Raw genomic sequence first — 26,374 nt, forward strand, 5'->3', positions numbered from 1 at the left:
ACGTGAGCCAAAATCAATTATGAAAGTGAATATGAAATAACATTTAGTTGTTTTAGAAAAATCATGGTGATAACATGAGTTTGAGGTAATCATCATAATTTTAAAGGCAATTCAAACATGTTATATGTATCTGTCACTTGTATATCATAAAAATAAAAATAATAGGGTAAGTTGCAAATTTTATTGTCTAGAATTCAATTTTATAATTTAATTCATGAATTTAGTCTTTCATTTATTTTTTTTCAATCCCGTTATGTTAATCTTCCGAAATTGATCGTTGAAAAAATTAAGAAATTAAATTAGTGAATTAAATTATAGGAAAAATAAAATTAAATTATGAGACAAATAGAAAATCAAATTTGTAATTTAGCCAAAATAATAATAATATTTAAAGACTTTCACTCGTAGCAAGTGTCACTTCCATGGCATTTTTGTGGTCATCCAAAAGATTCACCACCCCCAACCTCCTTTCCCTCCCAAAATATTCATCAGCATCCCTTCCACCTTCAATTTTCGACCACCATCACTCCATACCCACCCAAATCCCCAATGGGCCTTCAGAAACCCACAAGTTTGCCTTCCACACGGCCCAACCTCGACCAACCCCCGACGCCGAAGCAATCTGCAGAATCCTATCCACGACCCGCGGTTTCACCGTCGACGCCTCTCTCGCCGCCGTTTCGGCGAAGCCCTCGCCGGAGCTCGTCCTCGAGGTCCTTAACAGACTCAGCAACGCCGGCGTCCTGGCGCTGTCGTTCTTCCGTTGGGCCGAGAAGCAAAGCGAGTTCAAATACACCACTGAAGCCTTCCACGCCTTGATCGAAGGACTGGGTAAGATCAGACAGTTCAAGATGATTTGGACTCTGGTCAACGGCATGAAGCAACGAAAGTTGCTTACTTCTGAGACTTTTGCCCTCGTTGCTCGACGATACGCGAGAGCACGGAAGGCCAAGGAAGCAATCGAGACGTTCGAGAAAATGGAACAGTATGGTTTGAAGCCGCACGCGTCGGATTTCAATAGGTTGGTCGATGTTTTATGCAAATCCAAGTGTGTGGAGGAGGCACACGAGGTGTTTGATAAAATGCGGCACTTAAGGTTGGACCCTGATATCAAGTCCTACACCATTTTATTAGAAGGGTGGAGTCAGCAGCAGAACTTGATTAAAGTCAATGAGGTGTGTAGGGAGATGGAGGATAAAGGGTTTCAGCTTGATGTTGTTGCGTATGGGATAATCATGAATGCGTATTGCAAGGCTAAGAAATTTGATGATGCCATTGGATTGTACCATGAGATGAAAGCTAAGGGTTTGAGGCCTAGTCCCCATGTGTATTGCACTTTGATTAAAGGTTTGGGTTCTCATAAGAGATTGGACGAAGCTCTTGAGTTTTTTGAAGTATCAAAAGCTAGTGGTTTTGCACCGGAGGCTCCCACTTACAATGCTGTTGTTGGGGCTTATTGCTGGTCTTTAAGGATGGATGATGCGTATAGGATGGTTGGTGAGATGAAGAAGTGTGGGATTGGTCCGAATTCTCGAACGTTTGATATTATACTTCACCATCTTATAGAGGGTCGTAGGGTTGAAGAGGCTTGCTCGGTTTTCCAGAGGATGAGTGGCGAGTTTGGGTGTAAGGCGAGTGTGACCACGTATGAGATCATGGTGAGGATGTTATGCAATGAAGAGCGGTTGGATATGGCGGTGGCAGTTTGGGATGAGATGAAAGGGAAGGGAATTCTTCCTGGAATGCATTTGTTCTCCACGTTGGTCTGTGCCTTGTGCCATGAAAGTAAGTTGGATGAAGCGTGTAAGTACTTCCAAGAAATGTTGGATGTTGGCATTCGGCCTCCTGCCAAAATGTTTAGTACCTTGAAGGAAGCTCTAGTTGATGCTAGGATGGAGCATATTGCCATGCATTTCGCTATGAAAATTGATAAACTCAGGAAATCTCCATTAGTTGCTTGACACAAAGGAGTGGATGGTGTGAAATTTTCATGTGATCGTGCAATATTTGGGTCTACCTGTATCTTGGTAAACGTTCACAGGAGATGGATATGAAGTTCTTACACGCCAACGTGTGTGAAGATTCTGTTCATGTTTCTTGGAGACATTCATATATGACTAATATGAGATGGGGTTATGCTTATTTAACCTCTTAAGAAGGAATTTTGCATCACATTGTCGTGTGAAAATTTCAAGTGAGTACATCTATTCCCGTGATATATCTCAAGGGTAATTCATAGGGATACCTATGGCTACGATCAGCTAGCCACCTGCAAAATTTATCTAAATGATTTGTTGACTCTTTAATAGGATGCCTATTTATAGGCCGAGACAACTTTAGAGTGCATTTACTCTTTTTTTAATTAATCAAATGATTGAGTACAAGAGGTTGAGGCTAATGTGTTGAAGTTAAGATTAAATTGTTTAGATAATATCCGAATTTAATCCTTGACGGAAATAATTCTTAGATAGGTTTTACTTGTTCCCGACCACTCCGAATTAGTTAAAATCATTTTTTCCTAATGAATCGAAAGATTAAGACTAAAAACAAAAACTCTTTCTAATTTCTATAGCTTACAAGAAGGATAAGGTTACTCATGCACATGAAGCGAGTTTAATAAGATGGAATGTTTGTGTTGTTTTCTCTACATTAGCCCTACTATCTTAGCCTTCTTTATCTTAGGCTCCAGTGGCCCTTCAAGTGGGATCCATCATGAGTTTCTTTCTCTTCAATTTTGTCAAGCCAGTAGCCTTCTTTATCTTGGCCTTTTTTGAAGAAGAAGAAGAAGAACGAGAATGACGGCAAGTGAGTGAGTGAGTGTGGAAGTGATTGCACCTTGCAACTTGCGAGAGTGAACACTGTGAAGTGTGTGCAGTGTTTTTTCTTTTTTTATTTTCTCTTTGGTCATGTTTTGTTTTTTTAGAGGAGAGGCTGTGTTCTTGTGTGGTGAAGTGTACCGTGTTTACTGTGGAATCGTTTTTTTTTTGTACATTGCTACTATGGAGTTTAATCTAATCATTAAATTTAAATCTATATCATTAAATGCCTGTTATATTTGATGCATAGGTGAGAAGGTGCCATTATTTTATGATTATATTTGAATTATTTTAAAGTAAATATTTTAGGAAAATAAGAAAGTTTAACTATTGATAAATAGGTTTTGATTAGTGTCTTTCAAAAAAAAAAAGTTCTGATTAGTGAGTAATTTTAACTCATGTTATGTAGGAAAAACTTTAGTAAAATAAAATACGATTATAAATTTTTAAGTTGTTTGTTTTATTTCACAAAATATGTAAATAGAGTACATGTTCACTTTTTAGAAAATAATAAATTAAAATATATAGATGAAAAGATAAAATATTTTAATATTATAATTGTATAATAAAAAGAACAACTCAAAGGTAAATAACAATAAGATATATAAATATCTCACTCATTAATTTATGAAGAATAAAGACGGTACTCGTAATTTATATTATTTTTTTTTCCACAAACCACATTTATTTCTTATGTCAGGCAAGATAGATTGCAAAACCTTTTTAAATATTTAATACAATTATTTAACTATATATTTAAAACTTGAACTTAAAATCACTAATTAACATAAAATAATTTTCTTCCAATTGATTCATATACCCAATAGTACTCATAATTTATAACTAATATTGAAATAAAAAAATATAATTAGTTGAGAATGACAATAGGATGAGATGAAAGATACATGTTTTATATTTTATAAATTTTAATGATAAAAATTTAGAAAGACAATAGGATAAAAAATTTACACACAGTAGACTTCCATCAATTGTATCTACATCTTTGGATGCTACAAATATTTTATTATAAAGAGAAAATTATAAATAAGTGATTACTCAATTCATAACCCTATTGGAAAGAAAATACAATTAAACCTATAAATAATAATTAATAGTAATTAATGTAAATAATTTTTATAAATAATGGAAATAGTATTGTTATATATAATTATTATAAGAGATTAAAAATTATTGTGGTTATCTATAATTGTTATAAATAATTAAAATCATGACTATAATAGTCATTTTTATTTTTTTACCCTAAGGCGCCTTAAAAAAATCATATATTTCACAAAAAGATATTTGACTAAAGATATATTATCTAAATCTTCTTTGATCATAAGAATTCAAACTGTGACACTTTCTCTCTCTAAATTTTAAGAACTTTTTAAAAAAAATTATAAATTTAAAAATTCATCAAACTAATCATGTTAATTCTTTGAGTGTATTTCATATTGTAAAATTTTCTCTTTACTTTGGAACAATACTATTTTCAAACTATTCCCATTAACAAAAAAAATACAGATTTAGTTAATAATAAATCGATATTGATTTGCTCTTGATAAATTTGTTTGAATGGTGTCATTATAATATTTGTTAATTACCAATTCAAACTGGTATAAAAAAGGGAAGGCGCCTTTTGAAATCTTAAAGTCTTAAAGGAACTTACTCATTAAATAATCAATCATAATTAACTCTGATTTTTGGCGGCAAATTTTAAAATTTCTCTTTCAATATAACAGGATCAATTGAAATCAAGAAAACCACAGAAGAAAGAAGAAAAAGAAAATCAAGAAAACCACAGGAAAAAAGAAAAAGAAAAGAATGTCTCACAAAGAAAACAAGAATGCCATTGAGTTCCTTGATGAACAAGCTTTCTATTATGACGAGGAAGATGAGCAATGGTTTAAGGAAAAAGATGATCAGTGGACAAAGAACATACCATGCTACAAAGAAGACGCGGCAAAAGTAGTCTTGAATTCAATCGACTTCGATTTTGACATGCAAGATTTAGATGAGTTCTTGAAGGTTCTTGGCACTGAAGATTCTTCCCCTGAGAGAGTTCCTGATCCTGTTGTTCCTGTTACTCCTCCTATTTCTGGACGGGTTCAGGTTCCTTCCCCTCCGAGAGTTCATGCTCCTACACCTCAAAGGATTTATACTTTTGTCGATTTGGTTTCTGCTACATTTGCCCCTACAGCTCGGGTTCTTGCGTCTCAGGAGTCACCGGAGGAGACATTCAATGGCATTGCATTTGGTCAGGTCCATGCACCGATCAGCCACCAACACCACTTGCTTCCTCAGAATATGGAGTCCAGTCGTGTCATGTTAGCCGATGACTCATCCCGATCGGTTCCTTGCAAGAAATACACACATTGGACCAGAGAAGAACACATTTCGTTTCTCCTTGGACTTGAGAATGTTGGAAAGAAAAGTTGGACATATATTTCACAGAAATTTGTTCCATCAAAAAATCCATTTCAAGTTGCAAGTCATGCTTAAAAATACTTCAAACGCAAGAATACCCCAAAGAAAGAGAGAAAAAGGAAAAGCATTCATGACATAACCTTAGATGACATTAACACAATTGTTACTCCCTGCATTGATCAACATAATTAGGTTCCTCCTCCACCAAATTTTGCAATGCAACCACATGAAATACAACATGCACAACCTATGCAACAGTTCAACCTACATAATCCGTTTCATCAAATGCAGCAATTCAACCTACATAATCTGTTTCATCAAATGCAGCAGTTTCAGCACAATATGCCTAGTCAAATAAACATACATGGATATTCTAATAATTGGCCTCACGACATTGAACACGACAATTGATCTTTGTTGGGATGCTGTTCCCTTTTTTTGCTCTCTTCATTATGCCTGTAAATTTTAGGGGTCTCTTTCTTGTAGGATAATTTGCCTTGACATGTATTTTTGTCTAGTTTCCCATGATGTTTTGTTATTGGTCTTTTGGAAATAAAATTAGTTGAGTTATTGACCGAATATTTTCATCCTTGTTTTCGAGAGTACAAAACTAAAATAGCAAAATATCTTTTCTTAATCAATTTAGAATTTATTCTTCATAAAAGTATTTTATTGTATTTTATTTTAATATTGACTTTGATGGGGAGAGTTTGCATAATGCTTCAAGTGCGTGCCATAAAGGTACAAGAGTGGGAAGATTCTAATCCTAAGAGAAGGATTCTAATAAATTTAGTATTCATCCTTGTTTCCAAGGACTAAAATAGCAAAAAAATAAATTAAAAAATTTTAAATTTTCATCACAAGACTGCTAGCTTTTTAATGTATTGCTGATCACACATATGTTTGATGTTTTCTGGCAATGCAAGAAAGGCCACTTTGGTGCTGCTTTACATCGCCAAATAGCTTTACATGAATCTGTGATGATATCTCTCCCTTTAAGCCTGGGATAATAATGTTGTCTATCATGTGCTGTCACAAGTTTTTGCATTGCTCATTTTGGATGAGATCAAAATCATGTTTCTTTTTATTTATTCATTGAATAATTGAAATGTTTTGTATTTCTGAAAAAGCATAACTATTCACCACATTTTCTTTTTCATTTTAATTTTTGTATTGACTTCTTGAGAAAGTTAAAGAAGGTAAAGAAAAGTAATGGGCAAATGTTAAGAATTGTCCTTTATTTATATATTTTAATTTGGCCATGTTGGATGTAAGGTTTCCAATAGATAAAATGGAAAAAAATAAAAATAGAAGCTGACATGAGTCCTAGCTTAGGACATTATTTTACGCAATAGTAAATAGATTCATGGCATCATGAATTTTAAAATTATGCTTTTAGCCTTTTCTAAAAAAAAATAAAAAATGTACATCATTATGTCTTAAGTTTTTTAAAAAATTATTATTGAGTTTTATTTATTATTTTTCATTATATTTGTCTTGATCTTTTATCTATATGAATATTTTGTTTATTTGTTTGTTTTATAAAATAAAATCAAAAGGTATCCTTCAAAATAAGAGTTTAACAATCCATTAGGTATTATATTTTATTGGAGTCAATTTTATCTGGATAAGATTTTTAAGAGGGATAAAAATCTCTTTCTTTCTATATATTTCACATAGGAATAAAATTGTTGTTACTTGTAGTATTTTTATCCAACTTATTGTTTTTACTGGATTATGTCTAGTATGTAAAAAATTAAGTTTGTTATTAGAAAATTGTCTTGAGGATCATTAAAAATATGTTTTATTTTTATAAATATTAAATTAATATAAAAAAATTTATGAGAACTAAATTAATATTTTTTAAATTTTAAAACACCTAAAACATATTTTACCCTATGTTGTTTTTACCCCGTCGGGCAGTTGGCAGATCTGGGCCTTATGAAGCCCAACCCATACAGACCCACCCATGATTTGAGCCCATGTCTCTGCATTCGTCTCGTGGAATAGTTTCAGAAGTGACAACCCTTTTTTCATCCACAACAAGGTTTTCTCCACAGTAAGGTTTTTTTCTCTACAATTCTTCCTTTTTGCTTCTTCTTCCACATTATTTTCGTGCTCTTGCGCTTCCCTTCTTCTTCTTTCCCCCCTTTTTTTCTCTTTGTAGCGCCGCTACCTATACTTTGTTTATTGGCTCCATGTTCTTCTTCCCTCACTGATTTATCTTTTGTCAGATTCGATTTGTTTCATTTGGTTTGCAGAAGAATCTGGTAAACAAGATATTTATGCTTTTGTTTTTTCTTACCACCTCTAGATTTGAACAACGGAACTATGAAACAGTGTTGGCTATTGTTTCTTCTTCTAATTTTTGTTTTGTTTTCATTGCAGGGGCAAGAAGCTGGTGTGGTGTTTCTTTCATTTCACTTTATATGAGTACATAGAAGTTTGAAGGGTTTTAGGGATTTGCATCATGTTAGGCTCATTACCTATATTGCCACTCCCTGCTCCTCCCTCTGATGGAAATCTAGGTCCTCTCCCTGAGTCTCAAGTGATTGAGGAGGAGCAGAACAAATCAAATTCTGCTTCTGTTCCGGCGCCGGCAACAGTTGTCACTCACACCAGAACGATTGGAATTATACATCCGCCTCCGGATATTAGGACCATTGTTGATAAAACCTCCCAGTTCGTGGCTAAGAATGGTCCAGAATTTGAAAAGAGGATTATTGCAAATAACACAGGAAATGTCAAGTTCAATTTCTTGAACTCATCAGATCCTTATCATGCATATTATCAACACCGTTTGTCTGAATTTCGTGCTCAGAATCAGTCTTCAGGGCAGCAACCTCCTCCCCAGCCTGCAGACTCGGCTGTTCCTGAATCGGCCCCAGATAGCAACAACGGCGTAGCAGCAGCAGAAAAGCCCGATGTTTCTGCCCAGTTTAAACCTGTCAGGAAAGTACTTGACCCCCCTGAAGCTGAACAGTATACAGTTCGTCTTCCTGAAGGAATCACAGGGGAAGAGCTGGATATTATAAAGCTTACAGCACAATTTGTGGCTCGTAATGGGAAATCTTTTTTGACAGGGTTGACAAGTAGGGAAGTTAATAATCCCCAGTTCCATTTTCTTAAACCGACCCACAGCATGTTTACGTTTTTCACTTCCCTTGCCGATGCATATTCAAAGGTTTTGATGCCACCGAAGGGTTTGACGGAGAAGCTAAAGAAGAGCGTCTCTGATATGACTACTGTCCTTGAAAGGTGTGTGAATAGGCTGGAGTGGGAGCGTTCGCAAGAGCAAGCTAGGCAAAAGGCTGAGGATGAGATAGAACAGGAAAGAATACAAATGGCTATGATTGATTGGCATGATTTCGTGGTGGTTGAAACAATAGATTTTGCTGATGATGAGGATGAAGAGTTACCTCCTCCAATGACTATTGAGGAGGTTATAAGGAGAAGCAAGGTGACAGCCATGGAAGAAGACATTGTTGAGCCAGGAAAGGAGGTCGAAATGGAAATGGATGTGGAAGAGGCCCAGCTTGTTGAGGAGGGTATGAGAGCTGCTAGTTTGGAAGACCGTGATGATGGAAAGCAGAATGAAGTCAGGGTTACCGAAGACCCTGAACCACCGATGAGAATTGTTAAGAACTGGAAGAGACCAGAGGAGAGGATTTCTGCAGAAAGAGATTCAACCAAGTTTGTTGTTTCTCCCATCACTGGTGAGTTAATTCCTATTAGCGAAATGTCAGAACATATGCGGATTTCTCTCATTGATCCCAAGTACAAAGAACAAAAAGAAAGAATGTTTGCCAAAATTCGAGAGACAACTCTGGCTGCGGATGATGAAATTTCAAGAAACATTGTTGGACTTGCTCGGACCCGTCCTGATATTTTCGGTACTACAGAAGAAGAGGTCTCCAATGCTGTCAAAGCAGAGATTGAGAAGATAAATGATGAGCAACCAAAGCAGGTTATATGGGATGGCCACACTGGTAGTATTGGGCGTACTGCAAACCAAGCCATGTCACAAAATATTGGAAGCGAGGATCAAAATGATGCTTCTAACAATGAAGCCAAGAACCTTCTGGGTCCTGCTGCACCTCCTCCAAGACCTGGTATGCCTTCAGTTCGTCCTCTGCCACTACCACCCGGACTGGCATTGAATCTTCCTCGTGTTCCTGTCCAATATTCTGCTCCTCATAGTGGTGCCCTTCCAATGCCTCCACCTAGATCCATGATGCCATCTATTCGGCCTGCTCTTCCTCCTCCAATGCCAATGAATACTGGACAGCAGTCAATTATAGCTGGCCAACCACCCCCAATGCATCCATCAATTCCTATGAATAACCATGGAATTCCCATACCCCCACCACCAGGATCTCAGTTCACTCCTGTTCCAGTTCCGCGACCTTATGTTCCTCTTTCTGTTCCACCATCAGTTATGCCTATGATGCATCCACCACCTTTGCCTCAAGGATTGCCACCGCCACCGCCACCAGAGGAGGCTCCTCCTCCACTCCCAGAAGAACCAGAACCAAAGAGGCAGAAACTTGATGATTCTGCTCTGATCCCTGAAGATCAATTTCTGGCTCAACATCCTGTATGGACCAATCTAGTTAACAATCATTATTTTGTTAAATGTATATAGCATTATATTTATAGTAAGTGCTATTTAATCCATCCTAACTGGCATTTTGTTTTCATGACTGTAGGGCCCTGTCCGCATCAGTGTATCTGTTCCTAATGTTGATGAAGGAAATCTTAAGGGACAAGTTCTGGAAATTACAGTGCAATCTTTGTCTGAAACTGTTGGTAGTCTGAAGGAAAAAATTGCTGGGGAGATCCAACTCCCTGCTAATAAGCAGAAATTGAGTGGAAAGCCTGGCTTTCTCAAGGATAATATGTCACTTGCCCATTACAATGTTGGTGGAGGTGAAACACTTACCCTCACCTTAAGAGAACGTGGTGGTAGAAAGAGATGAGCATATTGCTTGTATTTCCGTTCAAGAAGGTTGTTGTAATCTTCAGCTTATTACAGGGCATATGGATTCTTATAGTATTGATAGACTGCATTATGTTATTTCCTGAATTTTATGCTGAATACATAAGATTTATTGTACTGTGAGACATCTTGACGTATTTACTGCTGTCATGAAGACTGATGTTAATTCTCGAATACAGATTTTGGCACCTTGGCGCTTGTCTCTCGAGGGGAATGGGAAGTAGTGGTTCCTTTATCTAAACTGATCAATTCAAATTATTTTCATCACTGATTAATGCTTTCTTTTGAATTTCAGTTGATTTAATGCGAAGTTACTGGTGTGTTTTTAATTGGAGGTCCTTTGCTGTCAGGGAGGGATCATTTACATATCAATTTATTTGTTTTTTTCATTTTGTTCTTGCAATAATCAATGTTGAGTGGTGATTTAGGGTTTTTTTTTCCTAGTGTTTAGGTTTTGTCTTATGTTGGATATGTTCGTACAAGAACACAGTTGGACAGTTGGTTAGAAGGCCGGTTGTTGATGAGCATATGTACTTTTACCCAGTGTATCTTGTTTGGGTTTTAGTCACAAGGTTGTTTTATTTTGTTGTTATTTATGTCCTTAACCTAGATTATTTCTGGTAATGGTTGGGATGGTTGTTGTTTTTGATTTTGCTGTTTTGTCACAACAGAAATTCTACTTGGACTTGTGGGAAGGGCTTTGCAGCTTAGCCTGATGGGTTTTTGAATGGAACGAGCAGGTAGAATGGTCAATGATATTTTCTGCGATGTTATTATCCCTATATTGAGATCTTTCACTTTTTATCTTTTAAAATTTGTGCTGATGGCAGTTTGTGCCTGAAAGTTTGTTGCAGAATGGACCAGGTTTTGGTATTTTAGAGAAGGCACTGGTTCTCCTGTTCATCTTTTTGGGGATATCTTATGAAACTTTCTGTTTAACTTCATTTGCAGCTGATCTTGTTATGTTATGTCCTATTCTGCTATAGCTGATTTGACTGAGCTTTTATTTCATCTGTGCCTTTGTTCTTCCCTCTTTTTTATCCCCATTGGCCTGAATCTTTGTGCTTTTTTTCCTTGCCGTGTGTCTGTGAGATTGTTAGTATGACTTATTGGAGCCCTTTGTTAGACTCTCGACAGATTCACAAGTTTGAGATTGTTTAGTTTGCAAGCTTCAATGGTTCATTATTTCATTTTTGTTCATTAGGTTACCTTGTGTTAACAGGGGACATCAACATTGATGGCTGAAGATATTGAATGACAGTTGTTTCAATTAACTGTTAGAATTATGGTCTTTTTTAAATAAGCTATTTTGCACCTTATCGGTTGCCTTACCAGATTTTGACGAAGATTAATAAGAGGGCCCCATTGTTAATTATAATCGGGCATTTATTTTAGATTAATTGCTGCGTCTTGGGGGAAAACCCCTTAATTTAGTCCTTTAAAGATTAGAGAGTTCCACATTCTAATCTTTAAAAAGACCTAATGTCAACAGAGTTCAAAATTTAGCTCTTGCAAAGTTGCAATCCTTCATGATCCACGAGCTCATTCTCTGAACATTGTCAATAAAGTTTTACAATGTTCTGTTGGTGAACCTCCTGATTTGTATATTCTCAAATTGGGGCGGGAACATCAACATTGCATTTTATATTAAATTAATTTTTTTAAACACCACTTCAAACCTGTCTTTTGTACTGATTTTCTTTTATCTGTTTTTGGATCAGTCTGGTTGATTCTTGACCAGTTCACAACAACTCTGAAATGTGGGTTTTTAGAATTAAAAGACTGGTTCATCTGGGAACCATTGGTCCGATCTTGAAAACTATGATTAGAAATACTAAATCCAAATTTTAAAGTACATGAAATTAATTGGCATGTGAAATGATGCTGTCTCAATGTAATTGGTTTAATTTCTTCCTGTAATAGGGCGCGTCGCGACAACCCAACTTTTTATACTCTTATCGAATTTTATCTCTCTTTGCACTTATTCTTTTTAAACCCGTGCGTTCCATTTATTTATATTTGATATTTTTTAAATATATGTAAATAAATAAATAAATATCAATTTTTAAAATATTTAATAACATATTAAATATACTTTATTATGATTTATTATTTTTTTAAATAACGATAGTGATTTAGTACTTTATAAAAAATGTAAATTATTATTATTATTATTGTAACTTCGTTCTTTGATTTTAATCTCATAACTTGGTACTTTTATAAATAGTTTATCTATAAGAATTATTATACATTTTAGAATCTATATCATTTAATTATATAAGAAATATCATTTATATGTAGTTTTTAATTTTTTTTAATACCATTACATTTTAATTTTTATACGTTACTATTATTTTCACTTTTAAAGAATTTAGAAAGACAATGTTATAATAATAATAATAATAATATTCTTCATACTGATCGATTTTAAGATATTATGATTTTTTATTGTTTTAAATTTAGATATAGCTTAAAGAATAATAAATATTCATCATGTATGTTAAATAATAATAATAATATTGTCTTAACTGTATATTATTTATATACTAAATTTAATTAGTGTGGTGAATTATGTACTATTTAACAAAATTTTCTATAAAATACGTGTCAGGCTTTTTCATAAATCTTATTGTTATTTTTTGAAGTGTTATGTATATGGAGAAAATAATTAGGAAACACACTTAAGTGAACCTATTACTATTTTACTACTACTCTAAATATCATCTATAATACTATAAAGTAAAAGTCAAATTAGTTATTGATTTTTTTGTTGTTGAAATGAAAAAGGATACAAATGTATACATTGTTTATTTATAATATAGCAGGAATAAATATAAAAACATATATAAAATAGTTGAACGCTAATGATAAAAACATAAAATAACAAAATTGTAAAATGAGAAACGATAAGAAAAAATGTATACAATTACATATGTGGAGAGAGTAAATAAATAAATAATAATAATAATAATAATAATAGACATAAATTAATTGTTAATTATGTGATTTGTTTTTTCTAATCTTCCATTTCCATGCTTCATTAAATTCATTGGATGATGAACTTTCATCTCTTATGTGTATAAAAGTGTTATCATTGCAAGCTAATTAAGTAGGATATGTTGAACCAGATTCTCATTTTTTCAAACTGCAATAACAAAATGAGATAAAAAAATGTTAAGCCAGAAAAAGAAACAATGAGCAAATAAAAAGACAAAAAAAAAAAAATGAAAGAATACACCTACTAAAATTGATCCCTAGAAAGAGAATATTGATGAATTAAAACTTTCAATCTCCCTGCATGTAATGGCAAGGAAGCATGCAAAAAGCAAAGTGTGTGATTTTTACCAAATAGAAATCAATAATAAAATAAAGTAAATCTTATATGAAAAAACAACATGACAATTAACTAAAAAACTAAAGTTAATACTTACTTCTTCGTAATGTTGTTGCAACTAGTCTTTGCTTCTTGATGATTGCTCATAGTATTATGTCATCGCAATTAACTTTTGCTTGATAATTGTTGCGAGTATCATTTTATATTTGGTCACGATTGAAAGTAGACATAATTTGTTATTATAGGATTAAGTAGTGGAAAGATGCAAGGAGGTAAATTCTATCAACATAGTATGTATAAAGTTTATGTAATGAAAATACTTAAATCATTAATTTGGCTGTTATGAAGATAAAAAAAATTGATTGAAGGAGGCATTCACGCTGATACGTTTGTGCTCTATTTGTTGTATGGTCCGGTGACTTATTTTCACAATTCATTTTCAATAAAATTTGCAGTTCCAAAACAAAAATAAAACCGATACGTAATTGATTTAAATTAAATTTGGCAGTTTCAAATTATGAAGTAAAGTTATTATACATCTTTGTAAATTGTAAAATATAGAAGAAGGGTTGAATTTGATTTTTATTAGCACCCTTTCCGCTAACGGGCCAAGAAAGTAGAAACCCACATGTAATTACATCTTTGTAAAAGATAGCTGAATATTTATTTGACTTTTTTTTAAGGAAAAGTAATGGTCTCCTTTAATTTCTTGAGGCAAAAATTATATAGATATAATATTAATTTAATATTTCTTTTCAAAGTAATGACAGGTGATAATATAATATAATATAATTATTAAGCAGTCTAAATAATATATTTTTGCATAAATTATTAATATACATATATTAAATAATTATAAAATTAAAAATTACTAAAAGTAAATATTGTAAAGGTAAATGGTTATTTCTAAAATAAAATTTTTAATTTTAAAAGTAATCTTAATTTTTTTTCTAGATTTTATAATAATAATAATAATAATAATAATAATAATAATAATAATAATAATAATAATAATAATAATATGATGATGATGGTGAAACATACATACAAAATTATATATAAATTAATTTAAATATGATGAATAACTCAAAATGTTAAATGAAGACAAAATCAGATGATCATAGCCTATTGTACATTTTACGTTTTAAGTTTTTATTTGACTACTCAAAATGTTTCCACAAGGGTTGCTATATAGGTTAAAATACGATTCTAAAAACTTGAAGTGAAAGTTACTACTATAAAATATAGATAGATAGATAATTTTCTTGTTTCAAAAAAAGTAAATTAGGAAAAATGAGAGTCACGAGCTCTGCACTTCCACAAAAGTGATATTATGTCTTGGGCTTTGACGAAGCAATTAATAAAAAAATATTCACACGTATTTTAATCAAGGATTGAAATTTGATATCTGATATCAAGAACAAAAGTGTTGAAAATTTATGGATCATTAACAGTCTTTCTAACTGACTAACTACCGTTCTACTAACAAACAAAATTAGCTTTATATTTGTAATGAAATATTAAATAATGAGGTATGAACTAGAGCCATTAATGAGGTATTAACGGTTTGTAGCACCAGCCATAAGTCTTTTGATAAGCGCTACTATTTGTTTTTGGCTGATCTCATATATAGAGGAGAAGTTTTCTAAAGTAACCGCCAACTCCGTGCATGTCTGATCATTTATTTTTGGTCATTGTCTAACTGGTTTCTTTCACAGCCTGTAAACTTTATACAGATTTGCTCATTGACAGCCGTAAGAGCAATGACCTTAAAAGAAATCAACCTGGCTTACAAGCTAGTTATCCCAAGCCTGTATAGAGCGATAACAGCATACTAAGAACTCCCAAAGAAGAGTAGATTTGTAATAAGAAAAATAAGGATGTGAGATGAAAAATCAAGTATTCATAATGGGTGGACGAGACTGTGACAACTTCATTCAGGGGTATTACAGGTGACTGGAAAGAAAGTATTAAGTGTGCGGGTGCTAACTTTTCTGACTAAAGTCCACATCGAAGGGTATACCAAGAGCAAGTAAGCAGCTTATGCTATAAAATGAAAGGGTCGTTTGTTTTGTTACTCACGGAGCCGTGTGATAAGCACAGAGCGAACTATTCTTTCGCCTTTTACTAAAGAATACCGTGTGCTTGTCACTTCAAGCGGCATACGGCCAATTTTTGGAAGAGCTTTCCTGTTAGGAAAGTTCTGCATTATCAGTTTAAAATTTGTGTTCATTTAATTTCTCTAACTAGATGCTGCCTTCTTCAAACCTAAAGTATTAGGGAATTTTTAAATTGATTGTTTGGATAATGCTAAGGGCTGAATTTTGAATTTGACCCAAAAATTATTATTAGAATAAAGTTGTTCTACTATGGTGGGGTTTGTCTCATATCTGTGTGTAAACTAATTCTATGGTATTTATGTGGGTTCTCATAGCCAACATGGATGCATCGTAGAAGTACACAGTAACTTGTAGGGATACTGAGATAATTATGCCATTGTGGTTATCCTGTGCAATTCTCCTTGAATTACTGCATAGAAGACTTTTCAGTCTCAAGGAACTTACTCATTACTTCTACTTTTGGTGATATATCTCGAAATAGTAAGAACAAGATCACTTGCTCTTGATCTTGAACAAAATTAATTGGCTTTATGTAAAATCTCACTGTTAAACCTTTTTCGTATTCCTGATATTAACATTCCAAGATCAGAGTGTTGTAAGAGCAATGACCTCTTAAAAGAAATCAACCTAACATACAAACTAGTTATCCCAAGCCTAGAGGTCTTTATAGAGTGATAACAGTACACTAAAAGTCTCAAAGAAGATTAGATTAGTAAATATGAAAGAGCGAAAGAAAACTATGATAGCAATCTAAAAAGTTTTCATTCTGGGGTGTGCAGAAAGGATCAAGTGTGTGGCTGCATATACTTCTGAACAGAGCCCACATCGAGTGGTATACTAAGAGATAAGCTGCTTTTGCTATAAAATGAAAAGGTTAGCTGTCTCTTTATTCACGGAGTCGTGTGATGAATGCAAAGCGAACTATTCTTTCGCCTTTTACTAAAGAATACCGTGTATTCGTCATCTTAAGCGGCATACGTCAATTTTTTAAAGAGTCCTTCTGTTTTGAAGGCTCTGCAATGTATTTTCAATAGTTGATCTTGCTCATGAACTTCTGTTCATTTGTATTTCTGTTCTATACTGCAGTTATCCGAAGAATTGTAAACCAACATTGGATATATGCATAGATTCCAGATTAGCCAATTAGAGTTGAGCCTATATTTTACTTGTTATGTCATGTGCTTCATTATGTATCATGCCTTCTGTCTTCTATATTAAATTTTTTTATTGGATCACTCATAAGTGGTCTGTTGAAATATACCTGGTTTCTTCTGCAGTTTGATGCATTGGTTGCAGCGCTTCCAATATCTGTGTCAGGTGAAGAAGCGCAGCTTAAGAGGATTTCAGAACTACAGGTATGGAACTCACAGTTCAGAGTGTACATGTGATTGACTGGTGTACTTAATAACAAGTAATATAATTGTAACAAACAGTGCTTATGTTTTTACATTGTTTCTGCATTTTTCCTTCCAGGCTGAAAATGATGCAATAGGCCAAGAACTTCAGAAGCAGTTGGAAGCTGCAGGTCTGTGTCCAGTTTTCTGTTTTTCTCTGAAGTCTGAGCTTCTATCTTGATTTCTCTTTTATAACACATGAAAGTGTAAATTCATGTTAAATCGCAAAAATGAGTTCAAAGTTAGATTCTTAGAAAAAGATGTCCCGAGGCACAATTTTCATAAATACAAAAGTATTTTCTTCGTGCAATATTATGCATTTTATAGGCTGTACAGCTGTTGAAATTTGGCAAAGGCTGGCATGCATCTTTGTTTGCTTTATATGTGATTCTTATCCAAACTAAGATTCTCAAAAATCAAAATAACAAGCTTTGTTTTAATGTGCATTCACTTATTGTTGAAAATGCACTAATATTAAAATTATAAACGACATGTGCTTTGGATTTTAGCATGTTTTTGAGAAGGTATGTGTGACTCTACCTAACACTTTGTGTGTTCAACCAAACAGAAAAGGAATTGAATTAGGTTCAGGAGCTGTCTAGGCAAGCATCAGATAATTGTTTGAACTTGAAGAAACCAGATGAGAGTTAGCTACTTGTGTTCCAGGCAAGGTCAGAAGATGAATTTGACCACAAGCAGGGACTACTGCAGGAGAATTTTCCTTTTCTCCTTTTTCGTATGTTGTAACTTTTGCATGACACGTGATGTTTTGCCGAAATTGATCAACAGTTGAGATACTGGTAATTATCTTTCTTTGTATTCCGAAAAGTAGACATTCTGCAGTGATAGTTTTTTAGGGAAGCTCGCGAAAATTGTGCAATTTAAGTCATTTTATTTACTAGTTAAGTCATGCGTATGTAATAACTAAACCGTTTCATTTGCTGTACAAAGAAAGCCTTTTTTTATTTTGTGATACAAATTATGAAATGTACTCTACAGTTTTTTTTTTAATAGATTTTGATAAAATTTATCAAGATTTTTTTTTTATAATTTTTTTATAAAAAAAATGGTTTAACTATGATATTTTAAAAGTAACGTAACCTAATTTTTGTTTGATTAAATAAACAAAACTATTTTATAGTGTAAATAAGATATAACTTGTAGCTATAAAAAAAGATATAATTTGTAAATTTCAATCATTTCTACTTAACCAAAAATGCCTAAAAAAAGGTTTCCAAAATCAAATTCTACTCGTGACAAAATTGTATAAATGAACAACGAATGAGCATTATTTCACTTTTTTCTTCTAAAGGGGGGTGTTCAGTACAAAATTCATTTCTATCAGTAAAGTTACAGTGTACCGTGGCACATGAGCAATATTAATGTACATTAACTTATCTGTAAAATGTTTGTTACGAAGTTTCATGAAGCTGTTTTGTCCAGTCAAAATGTTTCCACTCTTTGGAAAAGCTTTCAACTGCTTGCTTTTGTACCTCCACAGCCTCGTAGCGTCGTCGCCTATACATGTCCTCCTCTGCCAAATGTAGCATGCCTCTTATGACATTCAAGCCAAGGCTGATGTTAAACTGCTTTTCATCATCAATAACATGGACAAAACCCTTGTTTAGACCAAATTCAACGTGAAAATATGGAAAGTGCTTAGGAATTGAATTGCGCAATCCCTTTTGACTTGTATCAATAAGTTTCTTTGCATTGTGCTGGCTCCACTCATCTTCAGCTTCATCAATAGCCTGTGACGACCCAATTTAAAGAGTTTAAAATTTTATAACATTCATAGAAAATAATAACATAAATATTAAATGAAGTAATTATGGATAGAAAGAAGACAACCATCAACAACAAAGCACAAGATACAATGGATCTTTGATCAAAAGCACTGGAATACCAATTCTCAAGTGAAAACTAGATAAATTGGGCGATAAAAGAAATACCATTCAACAAACCTATCCTATCCATATCTAGAATGCTTTTAATCATATCTGGCACTCATCAAAAGACCATATATAGTAAGGGTGTGCAAATAAAACCATAAACTGCAATGAACTGCATCCAAAAATAAAACCATTTAAACTAGCTCAAAAAGTAATCTGGTTTCATCACTTGCTACAATAGTTCAGATCAATTGCTCAAGAAACCAAGAAAGAAACGAAGAGATTAATTTCATGTTGGCTTTAAGAACACAACACCATTATGCAATTATGTGCGGCCTAATGGATTAATGTTCCTTTCACAGATGCATAAATGAAAAGCATCCCTTTTGAAGAGAGAAATAGGCAGTCAGTACTACACAGGAAAATAATGTTCGGCATCTCACCTTTTTAAAGTACAAAGGAGCCTCTTTGGCAATATCTTGGGGTAAAGGAATGCACTCAACCATACAATGCCGTCGTTGCTGTGCCAATCCCATCACAGTCTCAAGAAACACTACCTCCTTCTCTTGCTTAGCAAACATCATAATTAGGCACTTCTTGAAGTTTCGAATCTCTGTCCAGACATTATCGTCCACAGTTCTTGTAGCTGATTCATGCTGTCAGATAAAAGGAAAAGACAAAGTTACAATATAAAATTCCATAGAAACAAGGAATAACTAAGTTGCTTATGGCACAAACCAACTGGCTCAAAAATCTGTTGAGCACTTCCAATTCACATCACATTAATACAATTTAATGTTACTTCCAATGCATGCAATAATACTAATCTACCAAATTATCCCAATTTCAAGAAAGCAGCATCAAATACACTTCAATTCTCATTACTATGATCGATTTGAATATTCTCCAGGATCCAACATCATTTATCCAGGAATGGTTCTAGTCATAGAGGGAAAATCTTCAGCTGTCAAATCCCTTGTCAAACAGCATCTTTTTTCCATAAGAAAAAACATCAACTGAAGAACTTAATCACTCATATTGCAGGGATTGTGTTGAATAAACAACAAGCCCACACTGCTTTCAACCAGTTTCAACTCTGAAAGAAACACTGTCAGTAGCAGAAATTTAAGTCACCTGAATTGGTAAAATGCAGCAATGACCAGGCACCACAGGCTGCCACTTTGGCAACATAAGATATGTGAAATTTGCGATTGAAACAACAAGATGCATAGGCCGATTTGGATTTTCTAAACAAAATAGGCAGCGCTCTTGCTGAGTCAAGAATCGATTTGTCTTCTTTTGGATACTCTTGTGATCATCACCTCCTTGCTTCTTTCTACTCTTTCTGCTTGGACCATCCTCAAAGTCATATTCATCATCAGCCTGAGTAGAAGCCCTAAACTGCTTGTTATGCATGATCTTGCGAGCAAGATGCATATCAGCATCATCCTCTCCTTTCTTCTGCTCAGCAGATATTTTCTGCATAGCATACCTACAAAAAGCAAAATGGCACCCGATATAAACATAAGAAATAATGAAATTTTACAAGAATAAATAAAGCTGTAGAAACCAATGATAATAACACCACATCAAACATGCTTACCAACTTACAAAGAAGAAAAAAGAAATGTGAGCTAAAAAAAAATAAACATTTAAGAAATTTCACCTTGTGCACAATGTCTTCACATCAGAAATGAATAAATCAAAGTGCATAAAGGAAAAAGGAGAACAAAAAAACAAATACAAAGAATTCCAAGACAGTAAAATACCTGCTAGAACTTCCCTCGGTTCTTGATCTAATTGAATGGTCTTGATTTCCTTGCTTTGTGTTCATAACTTTTGCTTCTTGCTGCCCACCAAAACAACAACAAAAACCAGACAATGAAATCACAATAATCAAGAAACTAGAAGGATATGTTTTTGTAAACAACAGATAAATTCAAGCTGTGTAATTAGTAAATAGGAAGGATTTTCAGGCTGTAATTACTAGATTTATTTCATATAATCAAGGGATTTTGACTTTACATTTTTCATTACAACCTAACAACACTGAGAGTCAACCTCTAAAGCATTTCAGAATCAATTTCAGTTTCATTTCCTAGCCAGTAGACTAGGCACATGAAATGGATGAGAAAAAACATAGCACGATGCACTAATTTAAATCGCAAAATTGATAAGGGGCAAACAAAGTCCAGAAAAGACACCACATTCTCTTATTTTATGCCTTACCATCAGTTTGTCAGCTTCTTCATGCTTTCCCTTCAAACGAAGTTGCATAACCTTAGCTGCCAACTGGTTTTCACTCATCTCATTCTTGACTACTGCACTACTTTCTTCAGGTCTATTAGCTTCCAACGAAACCTTTTCTAATTCACTACTATCCAAAACAGAGCCGTCAGAATTATTACTCATCTTGCTACCAAAATCATGCATAAAGCTTCCATCATTGGCAAACTTATTTAGGCTAGATACTGCAGCAGAGATGACCCCGGCACCCTCAGCTACCACTTGTTGGCTCTTTCGCTTTCCCCAAGACAAAGAATCTCGAACTTTAGGTGCTTTCATTTCATGGTGCCGAACAGAAACATCCTTTAAGTAGTCCTGCTAGTGTTTCATTAGCCAATTTCAGTAAAGTGTAACAGAATATATTCCAGAAAAATGTGATTAACACCATAAAAATTATTAGACATAAAACCCGTTGAAGGAACAAGAAAGAAACATGAAACAGTTCTTTATCTGTTATCAAAGATACCCTTTTAGAATCCCTTCGACCATGCTTATCAGAATCTTGTGAATTTTCTTCAGTTATCCCTCTTTGTCTATTTTTTATAGCACGCAGATGAGCACGAGCTGGGGCAGCTGCATGAGATGCAACAGCTGCAGTCAACTCACCAAGAGAACTCCACCTTTCTTCCACAACCTGAACATATCCATATAGTAAACAGCAAATTTATTACAGGATGACAGATAGGAACAAGGAATATCTGAAAAGCAAGCATAAAAACCTCATTGAATCTTCGTCCATCTCGAGCTGCTTGCTCTTGTGCACGCTTTAAGGCTTTAAGTCTCCAACTTGCTCCTCCATCCCCAACAAGGGAAGAAGATAGAAGTTGGTCGGCACCAACTTTAGCTCCACTTTCTTCCGGGTATCCACTTCCATTATCCTTCAAATATGGATTCAGTTCCTTAGGATTTGCCTTCTTTGACTGGAAAAAAAAAAAAAAAAAAAAAAAGCAAACAATTTAGTCTTTTTATCACTTTACATTGGCTGAGATTTAAATATGAAGACAAGCTGCAAACTAAATGAAAACATTTAAGACAGAACACAAATGGACAGGCACTTCAACTATGTGAATGTCAACAGGAAAATTGAAACATTGTTCCCAATTCATCACTTTTATCTTAAACAAAATCCATATATGAATACTGTAATAAATACATGAATATAAAATAATTCTCCTGCAGAAGAAGGCCAACGGATCAAACCATTTTATCTTCAAAAGGCATTAGCTCACCATGTAACTATCTTATACATTTTTTTAGTTTAGGGTTTCTCTTTGCTTTGATTTCTTCTCTGGTTTTATTCCTAGTTATTTTATCCTCCTTCCCTTCTCATTTATCCTTTCATTTCTTGTAAGAAATAACAGAAAATGACACCAATAAATAGCAGTTGATAAAGAGAATATTCAAACAAAAGCAACAAAAATTAGTAAACACAAAACAATGTGTCCTCCTTTGAGGACAGAAAAAGAATAAAAATACAGAACCCAACAGGAGAGCTACATATTTTAACAGCTCTAAGAGGGAAAGAAATTCAACAGAGATATACCTCCTCAACAGGAACCTCCTCTGACAGTTTTTCCTCTGATTCCGTAACTACAGGCTTCTTACTTTCAGACCTAAGCATCCAATCCAATCCCATTTCTTTTCTTGCAATTTCCATCTCACTTGTAGAATTTACCGTGCCACCTTCGATCTTGTTCCTCTTACTCCCATCTTTTCTATCTGACTTTTGGTGCTTACCTTTAAGACCCGAAAAACTATCACTACCATCAGAAGAATAAGAGTCTTCCTCATCCTCAGATGTATATTCTTTTTTACCACTCCTGGATCGTGATCTTCCTTTTGACCTTTCGCCAGAATCACGTGACGAACCATCATCCCTTTTCTTTTTCGCTCTCCTCCTCCTCTTCTTTTCATCTTTCTCACTCTCACTTTCAGTTGTGTAAATCAAAGAGTCTTCATCCGACGAATACCACTTCTTCTTTCTAGATCCTTTCTTTATCTTCTCAAGCCCATCATCATCATCATCAGAGCTGTCCCTAGAGCTCCTCCTTTTCCTCTTATTCTTTTCCCTCCTCCTATCTGATTTTTTCCTTTCTTTCGAGACAGAATCCAAGTCCTCATCATGCACCTAGTAGCACACATGTAATTAGACACAAAAATGTGAATAACAACAGTAAAACACACTAAGATACAACTACGATAGCTATACTCACCTGGTCCCGGGAAATGAATTTCACCCCTGAAAGCATTTTCTAGATTCCTAGATTGTACCAATGCCTGCATAATAATAAGGCACGATAAACAACACACAGATAAGGGTTTTTATTTGAAATAATATTCAACACATTAAATGCAATAAGCAAGGGCATGACAATCGAAATAGCACAATTAAGCACGCAGATGTAGAGACAACAAAAAATGTAGAAATTAATAGCAAATGAACAAAGAAAAGCGTAATAGAAAAGAAGAAAGTAAGAAGAGTAGGGAAAGCGTAAAATCGAACGGAAACTTGCGTGGAAATTGAGAACAAGAATTTACCGACTAATCGCTTAAGATTGAAATTCGAAAAAGAACGAGTAACGAATGTGAAGAAACTTATCCTAACAAAACGAGAAAAGGTACCGCAGTGTTCTCAGGCAACGACGAGATGAGGAGAAGGCGGAAGCGAAGTGACCTGCGAATGCGATCATGCGTTTCGTTCAAACGCCGCCGTTTTGAGGATTTCATTCCTGGTCGTAGTCGAAGACTCGAAGCTATTAACTTGGCTTATTTTTTATTTTTTATTTTATCACTGGCTAGTAATTTTAAGGTTTAATTATTATTATGGCGCTCTGGTTTATTTTGTTGATTAAATTTCATCCTTTAAAAGATTTAATTTCCTACGATGTGGATTCAAATCTTCCTGAAGTTCTTGTTGGACAACCCTCCTTCATTTGATGATGTTCAGAAACTCATTGAATAACGGTAATTGAATGAAAACTATTGTCCAAGATGTATAATAATCTCAGCGTTGACTTCCTGTTCAGTAATATTGTAAGGGTCTTCTCATAGCATAATTACGTTATTAAAAAATTTAATTAGGTCATGTATTTTTTTTTAAACATTTAATGAGATATTTCTACTTTTTCAATTATAAGTATAAATTTAGCAACTTTCTTATTGCGAGGGGGGTCTGTTTGTTTAAGCTTGATTTTTAAAAACTATTTTTATTCAATAAAATAAGTAATTTTTTACTTTTACGGTGCATCTGTTTGATCATGAATTGGTTTTGTTTTAAAAATTAATTTTTGATTTTTTTTAATAAGTATCGATCTGTTTTTTTAAAAAAATATTTTTCACAGATACTTTTTTAAGTTTAAACAAAAAACTTAATACATATAACACTTGCATTTTTTGTAATATTTTGGAATATATTTGAAAGAACAAAAGTTATCCAATAAATAAAATATTTAATATATTAAAAAATTATTAGATTTACAAGTTTGGGATTGTGTATAATAATGTTAAAATATGAATATAACATTTTTGTGGAAATAAATTAAAAAAGTTAATGAAATAATAGAAGGGAGGTTGAATATTGTATTAAGGAAAAATGTTTTTTCGAAAATGATTTTGCAAATAGATTTGGAAAACAAGTTTATAAGACTATAGTACAAAGATGTTTTCGTAAGAGATATTGCACAAGACAAAATTTTCAAATACTTGTGCTTCTGTAAATGGAAATGAATATGTAAGCAATGAAAACATATCAACATAAGCATAATATTTATTTTTATACTGATTTACCCAATTTTAATTTACTTTCAATTCTCTTTTAATTTAAGAAGAATTTCACTAATCACAACATTAGTACAAAATTTTATTACTTTTATTTCTAATTATAAGTTACTTTTGATAAGTCACAATCTCACCTTAAGATTGCTAAATCTAAGTATTCTTTATTTATTAAATCACTCATAACTTTCTCAATCAACACAACTAAAAAGATGTTAAAAAAATATACTCACACACACATAGAAAAAAATATACTCTCAGGGAGAAGATAAACAATTACAATGCAAAGGTAGAGGCTTTGTTAGGCAAAGAATAGAGGTTTGAGTATTAGAGATGATAGTCCAAAAAAGCCAGATAGCTTTTTGTATATGAGAATTTTGAGCACTTTGTATTTACAACAATGTTCTCCTTCTATTCAGGCTTCAATGGATACGATCGTTGTCGGGAACAGAGCCATCTAATTTTATTGTCTAGACACAAGACTTATCTTTTTGCTACGTGTCAGATAGTGTGAAGAGAGAAAAGACAAAAGATACGATCCTTTTACTGAGCAACGTTCACTATGTGTCTACTTGTATGGAACGGTTTGCACAATGCATATTCTGGTTGTGTCTTTGACTTGCCTAATAAACATATACTTGAAATTAAAATGATGGGATATTTTTTAAAAATGCGAGAAAAGATAAGGACAATGAAACTTTTTTAGACGATAAAAAGGCTAGCATATTGAATGCTAGTTTTCACAAAACTTTTGAACGTTTGTCTCTTAGTATGGTGTTGGGTGTTTTTAGTTTTAGAAAACATAGGACTAAGTTCAATTTTATATAATTGGACACGTGTTTAGTTAAGGTTATTTTTAGATGTAAGTTAAGGAATAAGATACTTCCATTCATGTTGAACGCACGTAATTGTAGCTAGTGTTTAATAAATTTGATTGGTTCATCAAATTTTAATATCTTGTTACTTTTTACATGTAAATAATTTTTTTTCCATCAATTAGGTTTGAACATGAGATTTTTCTTAAAAGGAATTTAATTTAATATCACCTGCACTAGTAATTTATTGGTATATATAAATAATTTATTCCTTAAATAAGACACCTCTAAGGAGTTTCTATGATAATATTTCATTTTCAATATAAAATGTCTATTTTTAGTTAGTTTTTCCTTTCTTTTATAAGCAATATGCCTAAGTCTGAAACATGTAATTTTATTAAAATAATGTGTTGAAATTCAAACTTAAAATTAAAAATAAATTTAAATAATAATATTTTGAAAAAAATATTTATAAAAAATAGTTAAATACTTAATATATGAAAAATTACGCGAACTA

The 26,374-nt window shown here is 33.4% G+C and overlaps 3 protein-coding genes, 2 non-coding genes and 1 pseudogene across 15 annotated transcripts; 5 read left to right on the forward strand and 1 right to left on the reverse strand.

Moving 5' to 3' along the window:
* The first annotated feature begins 336 nt into the window (after nucleotides 1-336).
* LOC102662910 (pentatricopeptide repeat-containing protein At1g71060, mitochondrial) lies at nucleotides 337-2,973 on the forward strand. The gene has a single exon (XM_006605892.4). The coding sequence runs from the start codon at nucleotides 423-425 to the stop codon at nucleotides 1,959-1,961; it is 1,539 nt and encodes a 512-aa protein (XP_006605955.1). The 5' UTR covers nucleotides 337-422; the 3' UTR covers nucleotides 1,962-2,973.
* Nucleotides 2,974-7,231: 4,258 nt separating this feature from the next.
* Nucleotides 7,232-11,617, forward strand: LOC100797261 (probable splicing factor 3A subunit 1). 8 transcript variants are annotated; one of them, XM_041013271.1, is made up of 6 exons: nucleotides 7,254-7,307; nucleotides 7,478-7,513; nucleotides 7,632-9,840; nucleotides 9,953-10,251; nucleotides 10,422-10,814; nucleotides 10,914-11,617. In XM_041013271.1, exons 3-4 carry the CDS (start codon nucleotides 7,714-7,716, stop codon nucleotides 10,220-10,222), a joined length of 2,397 nt encoding a protein of 798 aa, XP_040869205.1. In that variant the 5' UTR covers nucleotides 7,254-7,307; nucleotides 7,478-7,513; nucleotides 7,632-7,713; the 3' UTR covers nucleotides 10,223-10,251; nucleotides 10,422-10,814; nucleotides 10,914-11,617. The 8 variants fall into 8 exon arrangements, with proteins under 8 accessions (XP_006605958.1, XP_040869207.1, XP_040869205.1 ...); XM_041013272.1 differs by having other exon boundaries at nucleotides 7,254-7,302; XM_041013270.1 differs by having other exon boundaries at nucleotides 7,300-7,513; nucleotides 10,914-10,982; nucleotides 11,097-11,617.
* A 4,042-nt stretch (nucleotides 11,618-15,659) lies between these two features.
* Nucleotides 15,660-15,779, forward strand: LOC113000821 (U5 spliceosomal RNA). Its single transcript, XR_003266142.1, has one exon. It is a non-coding gene; the product is annotated as a U5 spliceosomal RNA (small nuclear RNA).
* Nucleotides 15,680-18,055, forward strand: LOC100805058 (mediator of RNA polymerase II transcription subunit 21-like; annotated as a pseudogene).
* Nucleotides 16,593-16,710, forward strand: LOC113000843 (U5 spliceosomal RNA). Its single transcript, XR_003266164.1, has one exon. It is a non-coding gene; the product is annotated as a U5 spliceosomal RNA (small nuclear RNA).
* Nucleotides 18,056-18,357: 302 nt separating the features above from the next.
* Nucleotides 18,358-24,233, reverse strand: LOC100805594 (CWF19-like protein 2). 4 transcript variants are annotated; one of them, XM_006605902.3, is made up of 10 exons: nucleotides 23,891-24,233; nucleotides 23,482-23,545; nucleotides 22,812-23,396; nucleotides 21,988-22,188; nucleotides 21,735-21,902; nucleotides 21,212-21,583; nucleotides 20,752-20,831; nucleotides 20,117-20,474; nucleotides 19,426-19,638; nucleotides 18,358-18,841 (listed from the first exon to the last, which is right to left on the reverse strand). In XM_006605902.3, exons 2-10 carry the CDS (start codon nucleotides 23,515-23,517, stop codon nucleotides 18,503-18,505), a joined length of 2,352 nt encoding a protein of 783 aa, XP_006605965.1. In that variant the 5' UTR covers nucleotides 23,518-23,545; nucleotides 23,891-24,233; the 3' UTR covers nucleotides 18,358-18,502. The 4 variants fall into 4 exon arrangements, with proteins under 4 accessions (XP_006605965.1, XP_006605963.1, XP_006605964.1 ...); XM_006605900.3 differs by having other exon boundaries at nucleotides 21,212-21,586; XM_006605901.3 differs by having other exon boundaries at nucleotides 21,212-21,586; nucleotides 23,807-24,161.
* Between the last annotated feature and the right edge of the window lie 2,141 nt (nucleotides 24,234-26,374).

This window comes from Glycine max, chromosome 20, assembly GCF_000004515.6.
Source record: "Glycine max cultivar Williams 82 chromosome 20, Glycine_max_v4.0, whole genome shotgun sequence".
NCBI classification, from domain to species: Eukaryota; Viridiplantae; Streptophyta; class Magnoliopsida; order Fabales; family Fabaceae; genus Glycine; species Glycine max.

Bases quoted from the DNA above. Each gene is read 5' to 3' on its own strand.
- LOC102662910 (XM_006605892.4), top strand. From the start codon at position 423: ATGGCATTTTTGTGGTCATCCAAAAGATTCACCACCCCCAACCTCCTT.
- LOC100797261 (XM_006605895.4), top strand. From the start codon at position 7,714: ATGTTAGGCTCATTACCTATATTGCCACTCCCTGCTCCTCCCTCTGAT. The intron at 9,841-9,952 runs GTATGGACCAAT...TCATGACTGTAG, and splicing joins AATTTCTGGCTCAACATCCT to GGCCCTGTCCGCATCAGTGT.
- LOC100805594 (XM_006605900.3), bottom strand. From the start codon at position 23,517: ATGCTTTCAGGGGTGAAATTCATTTCCCGGGACCAG. The intron at 21,587-21,734 runs GTATCTTTGATA...ATGAAACACTAG, and splicing joins GTCGAAGGGATTCTAAAAGG to CAGGACTACTTAAAGGATGT. The intron at 18,842-19,425 runs GTGAGATGCCGA...GGGTCGTCACAG, and splicing joins CTCCTTTGTACTTTAAAAAG to GCTATTGATGAAGCTGAAGA.